General features: G+C 44.1%; 2 protein-coding genes and 2 non-coding genes across 5 annotated transcripts; 1 reads left to right on the top strand and 3 right to left on the bottom strand.

Annotated features, from left to right (window-relative positions):
- Positions 1-1,020: 1,020 nt before the first annotated feature.
- Positions 1,021-4,743, top strand: LOC133929172 (H/ACA ribonucleoprotein complex non-core subunit NAF1-like). The gene is made up of 3 exons (XM_062375818.1): positions 1,021-1,993; positions 2,410-2,487; positions 3,389-4,743. The coding sequence occupies exons 1-3, from the start codon at positions 1,199-1,201 to the stop codon at positions 4,604-4,606; spliced, it is 2,091 nt and encodes a 696-aa protein (XP_062231802.1). The 5' UTR covers positions 1,021-1,198; the 3' UTR covers positions 4,607-4,743.
- Positions 4,744-6,859: 2,116 nt separating this feature from the next.
- Positions 6,860-6,931, bottom strand: TRNAD-GUC (transfer RNA aspartic acid (anticodon GUC)). The gene has a single exon. It is a non-coding gene; the product is annotated as a tRNA-Asp (tRNA).
- Positions 6,932-7,591: 660 nt separating this feature from the next.
- On the bottom strand, positions 7,592-7,663 carry TRNAD-GUC (transfer RNA aspartic acid (anticodon GUC)). The gene has a single exon. It is a non-coding gene; the product is annotated as a tRNA-Asp (tRNA).
- Positions 7,664-8,175: 512 nt separating this feature from the next.
- On the bottom strand, positions 8,176-11,835 carry LOC133929171 (probable 1-acyl-sn-glycerol-3-phosphate acyltransferase 5). 2 transcript variants are annotated; one of them, XM_062375816.1, is made up of 4 exons: positions 11,401-11,835; positions 9,608-10,348; positions 9,223-9,353; positions 8,176-8,710 (listed from the first exon to the last, which is right to left on the bottom strand). In XM_062375816.1, the coding sequence occupies exons 2-4, from the start codon at positions 10,246-10,248 to the stop codon at positions 8,271-8,273; spliced, it is 1,212 nt and encodes a 403-aa protein (XP_062231800.1). In that variant the 5' UTR covers positions 10,249-10,348; positions 11,401-11,835; the 3' UTR covers positions 8,176-8,270. The 2 variants fall into 2 exon arrangements, with proteins under 2 accessions (XP_062231800.1, XP_062231801.1); XM_062375817.1 differs by lacking the exon at positions 11,401-11,835 and having other exon boundaries at positions 9,608-11,389.
- Positions 11,836-12,901: the final 1,066 nt, after the last annotated feature.

The following is a 12,901-nucleotide window of genomic DNA, read 5'->3' as shown; positions in this document are numbered from 1 at the left end:
TACAAAGCGAGATCAATATATTTTAGAGATATATATGTCTACTAATAAGTTACATAAAAAGTTGGTAGCGAGTTAGCGATTTCAGTTAAGGTAGATAGCAACTTCAGTGAAAGGTTAGGTAGCAACTTGAAGGTAAAAGTTGTAGCAACTTCACTTGATGTTATTTGGCAACTTAAGTAGATATTGGGTAGCAATTTGAATGAATGTTTGGTAGCAACATGCGTAGAGAGTGCGTAGCAACTCAAATTTTACCATATAAACTACATTTCGAACCAAATACTCTATTTTTTTTATCGGTTCACATCTTCCCAACAATAGTCTAAAAAATTTGAGCCAAAAGCTATTAAACCTACAGTACAATAAGTTCAAATTGCTGATTATGATTGAACACGAGAGAAGGCAAACAAGGCCATAACCTATTCATGTGTTTTGCCCCCACTTTTTTTTTTTTTTTTTTTTTGCTTATGTTCCTATCTATTTCCTTTGTTTTGCTACTTTTTTTGTGTTTTTTCTATATTGCATTAAAAAATGGACATTAGAGCATTCTTTGGAACACAGAAAAATGGAGTTTTAAAGTGTTTACATTCTATAAAAAAAATCCGTATAGACTCATATGAAGCAAACAGATTGTGCTTCCAAAAGTCCTATGTATTTATATGGAATGCCTCGCTTTATAAAAAATGTCCTCTCTTCAAATTAGTGCGAATCTCCCGTGTTTTGCGCTCCTCTATATTGCACTTGCAATCCTAACAAGTTTTTATGTTTTTCCAGTGCTGCGTCCCAAATGGGCCCTAGACAGGGCTACACCATTTAAATAGAATAAGTTATCTTTATTTCAAAAACAAAATATAAGGTTTATAAGTTTATTTGGTGCTCAAGCCAAAATTAAATTGCATGATTATTCAGTATATGTGTTAACTTCACCTAATAATTAGTAGAACTGCATTAAGGCTTGCAAGAAGACTCTTGAAATCCTGGATAAAAAAGAAAGAAAGAAAGAAAGAAAAAGAAAGAAGAAGGAAGGCTCTAGCTTCAAATGATCAAATCCAGCTGCCTCTTCCCCTCTCAATAGTCCATGCCCGCCGCCACAAGCCCTAGAACCCTAAACCCCCCAAGCGAGAGATAAAGCAAAGCATGGCGCCGCCGCCGCACCACCTCCCTCCCCGTCCCCGAAACCCTAGCCTTGCCTCCCCCACCCATGGGGAGGCATCCTAAGCCCCCGCCGCCGCGCCCGCCGCCGGACTCGGACCCCGGCGTCGGATTCGACCCCGTCGAGGAGTGGCTCGTCGACTTCGACCAGGCCATGGAGGGCGAGCTGGGGGCCAAGAGCCTCGGCCCCACCGAGGAGGCGGTGGTTCCGCGCGCGCCGAGGCCGACGACGACCTGCGGCGACGCTGGAAAGGTCTCGGATGGTTCGGCGGCGCCCAAGAGCTGCGAGTTTGGTGTGAAGGAGGAGGGGTCGCTCGGCCAGGCAGGAGATTTTTGCGGCGAAGAAATTGACGAGAAGGCTGAGATGGCGAGCGGCGGATTGTGCGAGCTGCTTGCCCCGGATCAGCTTCTGGCGTCGGGGATTGGTGATTTGGCTGTAAAAGAGGATATTTCGGAGGGAGCGGTTGCTACGGAGGTGGGTGCTGCACCTACTGATGTTGAGATGAATATCGCAGCCTCGGTGAAAGAGGAAGGCGGAGGCGACAAGGAGAAGCAGGATAGCAGCGAGGAAGAGTCGGAGAGTAGCGAGGAGGACGAGTCGAGTGAGGCTTCCTCCAGCAGCGAGGAGGAGGAAGAGCAGAGGCCCAAGAAGGATGAGGAATCGAGCGAAGCCTCGTCAAGCAGTGACGAGGAGGAAGAGCTGGGAGCCAAGAAACTTTGTGGCGCTGGTGGAGCGGAGGGTGATAGCCTGGAGGCCCTCCTTGAGGAGGGCGAATTGATGGTTGGGAGCGATGAGGAGGGTGAGGAACCGAAGGGCCCCATCAAGTCCAAACATCAAGCAGAGGTATTGAGCTGTTTAATCTTATGATATGCATTTTCATTTAATATGCTATTTTCTTGCTGCAGTTGCGTACTAATCATTTGCGAATGGGTTGCGGTTAGGTTTCTAGTTAGCGTAAAAACTAGTTAAGGAAGAGTAGCCTATCCTTTGTATTAAATTAGACGTTTATGGCTGTGATTGTTAATTTCTCTTACCAAAACCCTGTACTGTCGGATACCATGTACTGTCTGTAAGGCTATAATAGTTGTAGAAACTGCGGGAATTACTCTGTGTTGCTTTGCCAATGCTAAAGTCAATTGCTACAAACAGTCCATTCAGTTACTACAAGAACGTACAAAAGGATATAAGCTGCCGATTCCAATTTTCCCAAAGTTTTTTCTTTGTTGTACATAGTCTTCTAATATAGATATACCTTGCAGGTCCTTACTCCAGTCCCAAAGATTGAAATACAGTTGGAACCACATCATCAGACTCTTCCAGTAGGATCTATCACAGCTGTAAGTCTGTACTTATGCTGTGGAGTTTTCCTATAAGCCTATGATTCCATTTGTCACGAACAAAAAAGCTGCATTCTTCTGTGTTTCATATTTGTCCTGTGGAGTTATACTCTAAAGTTTTGTTTTCATATGTCATGCACAAAAATGCTGCACTCTCCTCTTGTTCTGTGCGCTTTCAGAGTGCCAGCTCCCTTTTTCCGTGTCATGATGCTATACGTTGAAGATTAACTAATTCACTTTATATATCTAGGTGCTAATAGCAGTAGTGATTTTTTGGAATAACACTGAATCTGTTGTTTTAGGACTCAACTTTGGGGTTTTAGGCCCACCTGAATATTTTTCATTCCTTCAAAACCAATGAAACCTGCACAAGGCTGCCTTTGGCCTTCTAAAATGCAGATGTCTGGGCATGGAGTGGTGGGTTTGCTTTGGTTGCAGAGTGAGGTGGGGTTTGTTTTGTTAACTGCTTACATGAAGCAGTTGATTACACCAGTTGATAACCGAACCTGTTTCTAATCCCCTGGGTGCCCTGACCACTCAGAGAGGCATAGACTAAGATGAATTATACTGAATCCCTCAGGTGTTCTGACCACCCAGAGACTCAGATGACATCTACTGAATCTCAGTGGACACATTTTTTTCCTTTTAAGAGAACTTGTATGTGCGGAGAGATTTCTTCGCAATGTACTTATAGCACAATCTGAAACTTATAGGTGCCTGAAGTGTGGTGATTATTTATTTGGTTTGCAGCTATTAGCATTTTCAGTAGCACATACTTTTCAGTTGTGGTGTCTGATATTGTTGTCTGATAAAGTTTGATCTGGTCCTAGACTCATGAAATGCAAACTATATTATGTATGAGTTGATATACTGACTGATTGCCTGTCTGCTATCTATCCAGATAATGGGTGAGAGAGTGATTGTTGAAGGGTCAGTCCAACACAATCCTCTGAATGAGGGCTCAATCCTCTGGATAACGGAAAGCAGGATGCCACTTGGTATCATTGATGAGTTGTTTGGACCTGTAAAAAACCCATACTACCTTGTGCGATACAACTCTGAGGAAGAAGTGCCTGCTGGGATCAGTGTAGGAAACAGTGTCTCTTTTGTAGCAGAGTTTGCAGATCACATCCTGAATATGAAGGAGCTCTATGCAAAAGGCTACGATGCATCCGGAGACAATGATGAGGTGCTAGAAGATGAACTTGAATTCTCTGATGATGAGAAGGAGGCTGAGTACAAAAGGTCATTACGTCAAGCAAAAAGGCAGACTGATAGACAGCATGAACCTAATAAACCTTCTGGTGATAAGAGGAGATCACAGCCCAGAGGTGCTGGATTTCGAAAGGACATGCCACCAAGGAACCGGGATGCACAAACACCAGGTCACCAGTCACAGCCTCGTTTTCACCGCTCAGATATGTCCCCTGCAGTTGCTAAAAATGCAGCACGCCCATTGGGACCTCAAAACATTCCTGTGAGTGCTCCAACAATGCCGCCACCTGTCCAGATGAATCCTGCCATGCCATCACCTGTTTATCATGCAAATCAGATGGGTGGTTGCTTCGTCAATCCAGCGCAGCAGTTCTTGCCACAGCAGCCAAACATGGTTTGGCCTGGCGGGCTTCCACCACCGCCCCATCTGAACATGGGGGTAGAGGGAGCTGCTCTCGCTGCAAATATCATGCAAAACCTCTTCGCTGGAACGAACCAGTTCCAAAATCAGAATTTCGGTGGCTTCCCGAACCAAATGCTGATGCCCTTTCCACAGTTCATGCCCCAGACTGTAATGCCTGCAAATCCATTGACGTTCGGTGGTGGACCACCGGTGAACTCCCCATTTGGTCCACCACCTCTACTGCCTATGGGGCAAGGCAACTTTGGCCAGCCTCCTCACATGGCCGGGGATCGGCAGGAACAGGGACACCCTCCTCCCGGATTTCCTCCCAACTCACAAGGATTTGGAAACTTGGCGCAGCCCCATGGAGATGGAGAGCATTCACCTATGCAGCTCAATTCTGGACAGTTCAATCGAGGCAGCTCGTCCTTCCGTGGCAGAAAGCCGCAGCAACGCGGTGGCCGGCATTCCTCTGGCAGAGGCATCCGGCATAGCAGATAGGTGAGGGCCGGGTGCTTTGCCCCGGTGTAATTTTGACTGTTATCGAACTTGTCTTAAATTCAGTATGGATGTTCCCTTGTGTTCTTGAACGAGATAATGTGATCAGGTTATTGTAATACGTGAGTTGTTTCGTGAAATGTTGCTTGCTCGCAATGATTGATCTCGTGCGAGATATACCCTGTGCTTGCCGCTGAGATGCGGTGGCCGGCGGCATGGTGGCACCGGTGGGATGGATGAGTGTCGGCGCGCATTCAGACGTGCGGCGGCCTAGTGCCTACTGCGTCCTCAACGATGTTTCAAGAAATCGATTTTCGTTCTTTTTCTTCTTTTTTAGACTGCGGAGAAATCAACTGTTTCATGATATCCTTCATATAAATAGAAGACATAATTTACATGTTTCGAGCATAGGCAGATGTAGGCAATGGAAGGTGTATTTCTTGGGTGCACAAGGTAGGGGTATAACCGGATCCAATACGAACAGATATACTTGAACAAGTTTTCACTTCCTGGCCTCAATCATTTTCTGCATGTCAATCTTAGCAATCAATCCCGAAATGTTTTCAGAAAGAATCTTCCCTGCTTCTTCGCAAATTGATGTTTGCCAATACAATTAGTTCTAGTGAACAAACCTATGTTTATTTCATAGCACTAATGATAGTTTTACGAATAAGAACATGCCTTTATAATTTACATGGTGAGTCATGTACATGCAAATTTCCTTGAGTATAAGTTGCATTGTCCCTCACCGATCATGAAAGCTCTGTTTCATATTCCAAATTTATTTTTTTCAAAAGCTATTGGCTAAAATATTGTTGAGGTAATAAAACTAGATCCAAGTCACAATTTTATTTTACTTTAATTTTCTAAATTAGTATAACATGATCCATCTGAGATTGTGATGTGGCTAAAGAAACGTGCCGCTGTGGGGGCTTCATTTGGCTTCAGCCCCTGTTTGTTTCAGCTTTCAGCTTGCAAATTGTGATCATAATTTGCAAGCTGAAACAAACAGGCTGGATTATAAAAACTGGATTATACAACATAGTAATTCTTCTTCTACTAACTTCTGCAGATTATATAATCTAACTTTTATAATCTATCTTTTACAATCCATAATCTACAATCTATTCATCACAATTTACAGCTGAAACAAACAGATCATCAATGTTATACATGCTAGAAAATAGTCCAGTTCTTGCATGGCTGGTTTGAGCTTCAAGCTTATGTTTTTATTCGTCGGTCACTCAGTCATCCAGATGTGAGCAATGTACTTTCAAATAATAACAAGTTTTATCATTTTGTTTGGTAATTTTCTTAGCAGTAGGGGCAGTAGGAAGCACAATTTTTAGTTCTGTTGTGTCGGTCCTTTAAGAGAATGGTAAAATCTTGTAAATTTTTTTTAAGTTCCGTTGCAACCCACGAATATTATCATCCCATTATGGCATAGTACTACAATAATTTGATAGATGTACGAAAACACTCAATTGAAAATGACGTACTTTGCCTGAGTGCCCGCGTCATTTGTGCTTTATAAAACATGAATATTGTATTGCGCAAGATACCTTTAGTTGCATCTCATCATATGGCACTCATTCAATACTCGTTAAAATTTTCAGTTATTATTGTACCGTATGGACATTTAACTAGTAAGAAAAGAACAGAGAATGATCCAGGCATGGATCTATCCAAAAAGATTTTCCCCATTGTTGTCCATGTATCCTTCTCTTTTTAACCCTAACTCTAAAAATCCTCTCAAATCCCCCAATTAATCTACAATAACATGAGAAACTGACACGGGAGTAGCTAGTAATTAAGGATGTAAGTGGGTGATATCCAATGGGTAATTTTAACTTACTACTTAGTTTTTCTTTCTTAACTTAATTGGACGAGAGTTTTTTTTTTCTTTTTTAAGTTTTGGATTGATCAATGATAAAAAAAAATACAAAATTTGCATCCCTACTAATAACAGAGTATTATTACAGTTGCCACCGAGCTGGACATGCTGTACAATTGAAAAGGCCTTCGTGCGAGTGTCCAGTGATTGTGTATGCACGCATGGCATTTGCAAACGACCAGGCCGGCACATTCATAGCCTTGAAACATGACGCCATGCTTTGCTAGTTCGCTTGCCCGCAACGCTTTGTAATTTGCCGTGCTTCGGCAGGGCAACAGCTCGGCGGGTAGTGTCCGAATTTTTGCGCGCAGCCGGAACCGGAAGCCGAAGCCGTCGGACAAAAAGAGTGAAAAAAAAGGAATCGCCGTTGCCGGGGATCGAACCCGGGTCACCCGCGTGACAGGCGGGAATACTCACCACTATACTACAACGACTTTATATATTTGAAATTTATATCATATACTTAAAATTAGTAAGATAGTGATTGGCTTATGTAGGTGGAGGATATTTCCAGCGGTTGGAACCTCTCTCTCCGCCTCTCACGATCAATATAGTAGACTCGCAAATGCATGCGAGATTCCTTTTCTCATTATTTCTACATAATAGATTTGTATAAATCTTTCTCTTCTCATCTCCTATATATAGTCATGCATGGAAATCCAACTTTAGGTATGAGTCTACTAAACTTAGCTTCCAAGGCAAGTCAGTTTCCTCCTAGTGTTATCTTTCGGACATAAAAGGAAAGAGCCAGCACCAAAGAATAAAAGATGATGCATCCAGCTACACTTCGAGTGTTTGTACTTAAAAAAAAAGCTACACTTCGAGTGTTATCTTTCAGACATAATCGAGCCATGGATGAAGCGTCCTTGCTTCACAACCCCCATGTTGCCAGCCAGACGGATACCTCCGCCCGAACCCCGGCAGCGCCACGGTCTCGTCCGTCCTCTCGTGCCGAGGCTGTCGACCCCGATGGTGGTGGTGCATGGGTCGCCGCCGCCGTCGGCCGAAACGACTCGCGCGCGCGCGTTTCTGAAGTAGTTCGGGTCGGTAAAGTACGCCGTGAACCGCGCGGAGCAACCAAAAAATATTTAAATCGCCGTTGCCGGGGATCGAACCCGGGTCACCCGCGTGACAGGCGGGAATACTCACCACTATACTACAACGACTTGCTTGGCGTCTGATGATCTTTGGAACGTAATGATGCTGAATAAATCATCCCCCGAATTGTTTTCACCATGCATGGATGTAGCTCACCAGCCGAACGGAGCAGGAGACAACAGAAAACTTCACGGAACTGAGGAACTTAACACTGCAACTAGCAAAGCACCACGGCCTTTGTATCACCAACAATTTCAGCGTTTTCTCCAAAAGGAAATGGGGACGAAAATCCGTCCCTGAATTCGTCTGTTGAATCTTGTGGTGCTCCCAGTTTTACATCTCGTGCCACGACGTGCGGCATTCAGGTCATCAGAGTAAGTTGCAAGCTGCAACAACAATAGGGGTAACAAGATAAACCTGAACAAAAGCATCTCCTAAGCGCCAAACCAACCAGATGCACGGCAACCACGAGCGCAAAGCGGTAGCATGTCGCAAGGCGGCGGCAGTGCCACACGGCCTCAAAAGTCCAGATAAAGAACACTCCTCCTGTCCTTCATCCTTTGAACCAGAAGAACTTTCCAATAACAGAACACATTGAACATATATGCACATACACAGAAATGGTGGTACAAGCTGCGCCCATACAGCTTTCAGTTGCAAGTTACAACATTACATTCAAGCTTTCTTCCCATGGATACTCACCTCTGGAGAACCGATTAGCTGCGGCAGATGTATAGAGTAGTAGGTGGCAAACGTAAGAAAGGTGCAGCTAAATGCTACGAAAATCTTGAACCATACAGACGAAAACAGGGTTAGGTACATCAGGATGCACGTTACACTGACTACTGCCGTAAAATTTGCAAGGCACTTGAGTGTTGGCAGATCCCCTTCGGTTCCTTCATTCGGAAAGTGGCCCAGTGTTGAAAAATCAGACAGAAGCTTGTCCTTCAGTCTAAACCTCTCTACCAGCCAATCAGCTACTTCATCTTCTGATGTCGGTATGTCAGAGACTTGGATACTTTCGATATGGATGTGGACTTCGGAAGGATCAATACCATATACATTGTCCAGAAAAGTTGGTAGTCGATATTTATACGCGATTGTGACATCATACACTGCATTTATCAGCAAGGTAGGAGTCACACAACCAAAAGAGCAAATCCTCAAAAAAAAAAAAAAAAAAAAAAAAAAGTGAACCATCTGCAGTCAACCACATCAAAGTATAGTGTTACAAAAGTCTTTCAATTCACAAGTTTCAATGGTATAGAACTTATCAGCCTATGTTTGAGCCTTCAGCAATTGTCAAATGCGTGGGGTTTTAGCTTCATCTAGTACATTAAAATTTCCAGGATACTGCAGGATTGGTAATGTACTTGGAATGTCATTTGACAACTACCATGAACAGAGTTTTCGGGGAAATCATTCAGGCAGTCCAACTAATAATGATTTGAACTGGACAGAAGAGTCCAGTGTAATGTGTGTATGCGTTTTTTACAGAAACAGTGCAATGTGTTAACTTCTGATGTATGCACAGATGTTAACATTCAGAACATGTCTGCCCAAATAATTGTTTGCAAATGCTACAATGAAAAAGTGAATTTATTCAAAAGACAGTATGAACAGTTACCAGCATCTATGGAACTCCTCAGCTCTTGCAAACAGCAATTGAAACCCTTTGTCTTGGGAAGGAGTACATTTTTCAGAATAGGCAAACCATGCTCTGCTGCATACTCTTGACTTTTGATACATTTCTTCTCACTGAATATTAACATTAGCACTATTTAACAACCAGATAGATAAAAAAGACTGGTAAAGCACAGCAAGCTCTCACAGATGCAGAATGTTGTTGTCCACACAATAGAATAATTAGCATGTATACAAACAAAATATTTTCTAAATTAAGGAAGTTGAATGATTCAATATATTCTTCCAGAAGTCTGAAATGCAAACCCAAACCATGCCAGTGTTTTAGACAAACATGTGGCAATAAACTGAATGGGAAGAGACCTTACGTATAATCAGTGCCTTCAGGGAAAACTGCCAACCAAAGGGGATCCTTGGGGTTCTTCAATTCTGAAAGCCTCATTCGCATTATTGCTTCATCAATCTCCCACTTCCTCTCTACTGGGATAAACTCAATAATGTGAAACGCCCAGCTAAAAACAGGTAACTTCATCAGGCTTTTCTTAAGGATATACTTGATACACTGCAAACGGCCTTTCCTTAGTGCAAAATCCCACAAGTACATCCAGTCAACCTCGGTCCTGTGGTTAGCAAATAACAGCACACACTCTTTTGGGGGCACACTTTCACCAGAGAAAATAAACCTGGTCTTGTTAATCTTCTCAAACCAAAAAGGCCACATGGCCAACCACATCCCCAAAAGAAAGCATGTTGACTTTCTGCTGTAATGCACACTGAACAACCGTACAAGGAAAGTAGTTATAGGAGATAGGTAAACCATCATCATGAACGCTGTTAATAGCATAATCACCAAACATAATAGTCCACGGCAACGTCTCATTGGAGTTAATGGGTGGTGTCTTGGTCCATTTTTCACATTGGCAGGACCAGGAGGATGAACGGTTTGCACTTGATTCTGCTTTCCATTTACATGATGCCCTTGGGAAGCAGTTGAACTAGAACCGTCCATTTTGTATGGCTAAAATGTAAATCCTTGTCCCTCTGCGAAATTCACATCCCCAGCACCAATGGAACTATCTAAACTCCAAACATGACGAGAGAAGTAAGAACTGCACGGAGTATTAATGTTTTCTTGTAAGTATGCCAGTATTAGCACAACTCAAAAGAAATAAGCTCTATTGTGCTTGTTGATGCAAATCTATAACAGGAAATTAGGGAGAGCTACCGAAAACAGGTCTATTGAAAGTCTGAGTCTCTGAAACATGAATTATGAAAAAATGTTGTAAAAATGCACTAGAGCCTACCACTGTACCCTGAACTCTCAATCCAAGGCAACATCATCTGACACAAACTAGAACAAAATACATTAATATTTGTCTGCTCTGCAGTTTGGAGCTAGATCTCCATTTTGCCTTGCTATGCACACCTGCCAATGCCAACAAATGCAAAAGAAATCAAGAATGTCTGTTTGTATGTGCATCTATCAGACTGTGATGGAAAAATCATCCATCTAACAATGCCCTTCGACTATGGCAGTAAGCAAATATGGAAATGGCCATTCACGGGACTCAAAACACTTAAACCAACAGGATGACAGCAGTCCACCGGTGCGTGCGATGGCAGTGCATCCGGAAATACTTTCAAACTATCATGGCGAGCTAATATGGAAAGGGCCATTCATGTGATAATTTAGCACTTAACCAACAGGATTGCACTGGCGACTAGTCCACTATCAAGCTTCCCGCCAGCATTGACGCCGACGGCATAAACGCACCTGTCCCAGCAAGTAGGAGCCAACCAACCGCTTGCCGGGCGAGAGCAACCCTAACCGTACCTTAATCAATCGTAGCACCCGAAATAGAGACTCCCCACAACGGCCACCTGATACATTGCACACACCCACATGCTTGAGCTTTCCCCACTCGAACTACCCCGGCGTTAGGACGGGACACACTGATAAATGCCAACAACTCTAGAACCGAAGCACTGCACACCACGAACTGCACCATCAGATCCCAACAGTGGCAACAGCCACAGCTACACGAAACCGATCGCATCTTCCAGCGAAGCTCGTCTGCCCAGCAAGCACGGGGGACCAGACCGCCGAGCTGAACGGATCCGGACATTCCGACCAAATCTAGTAGTAGACGGTAGTGCTTACCGACTCAATCGGAAATGCAAAGATAAGAATGCTTTTCCGGCACGGATAGGGAGGAAGAGCGGAGAGATGCTCTGCGTCGCACTAGACACCCGGGCGGATTTGCGAGGAACCGGCGGGGGGGGGGGGGGGGGGAGGCTACCGAAGCGGAGACAAGGAAGGAGGGAAGCGGGGCTTAGTGGGAGACGGGATCGCCGGCTGCTGCGGCGGACGGCGGTCGGCGATCCGGATGGGATTCGGGGTGGTGAGGGGTTTTGCGGTGTCTGGGACTCTCTGGTCGGTGGAGGGGAAAGCGAGAGGAGCGGGGGGCGTCCTGTATTGGGGAGGGTTTAAGTAGACGACGGATGGGCGCGGCGTGGGGGAGCCCGGAGCACAGTAACAGAAGCGTGGCACGTTCGCATGCCAAGCGCAGTATTTGCTTTTTTTTTAACCGATCAGAAGTAGAGCTGTCTCGTTTATTAATAATAATAAAACCCGCGTTCGCATGCCAAGCGCTGCATTTGTTTTTTTAATCGTTCAGGAAGTAGAGCTGTTAGTTTATTAATAATAATAAAACCCGACACGCCGGGGCTGGGGCACGTTCGCATGCCAAGCGCAACATTTGTTTTTTTAACCGATCCGGAAGTAGAGCTGTCTAGTTTATTAATAAAATAAAATCTCTCACATAGCGGGCAATCTAACTAGCTAGACTAGACAAAAACGCAGTAAGAATAACCCAAACACGACCAACTAACTAGCTAAATTAAACAAGAGATCCACAACACCGCAAAAGCAAAAAAGAAATCGGACCAAATCCGGTAGTCACCTGAAAATGCGGGGAATGTAACTTCCAAACGATGCCTACAAGTAGGGCACGACCCTAAGGGATGTCATCGCCGCCCATTCCAAAGATAAGAATTGGATTTTCACCTGAAGAACCTTCTGGAGTAGGTAGCGAATACCACAACATCGCCTCTAGGTAAGCCTACTAATGGGTTGGGTTCATTTGGGTTTAATGGGTTGGGTCTTTATACGGGTTCCTTTGGGTTGGGTTGAAGTGGTTTCAACTGAAAATTGGATTGTGTTGCTTTATTATCGGGTCGGAATAGTTTAGGATAGGGTTAAACATTAGCACATGAAATGGGTGAAAAATCATGGATTGAAATGGGAGAAGACCGGAGGTTTATCCCCTCCTCTTCGTCCTGCTCCTGTCATCGTCACCTCATGCAGCCACAACCATTTACTTCTTAAGAAAATTCCTCGTATGCCATTGAAAATTAAACTTTTGCCTTATGTGCCATAAAAATCTAGTGTTCCCTTCACTACCACCAGATCTAATTTCTCGCCCCTTATGTGCTACTTCTTTTACTTCCATTAGATATCGTCACCATTTTAGCGTAAATTTTTGTCAAGTTTTTCATTGTATTGGCCATTTTGCTTCTCCATCACTGGACCGAACCCGCCTAGCTCCACCGCATACGATCACCTCCTCCATGCCATCACGGCCCACCTCCTCAGCTCCCAA

This window comes from Phragmites australis, chromosome 9 (assembly GCF_958298935.1).
Source record: "Phragmites australis chromosome 9, lpPhrAust1.1, whole genome shotgun sequence".
Lineage (NCBI taxonomy): Eukaryota > Viridiplantae > Streptophyta > Magnoliopsida > Poales > Poaceae > Phragmites > Phragmites australis.
This window is presented reverse-complemented; position numbering and strand designations above follow the sequence as displayed.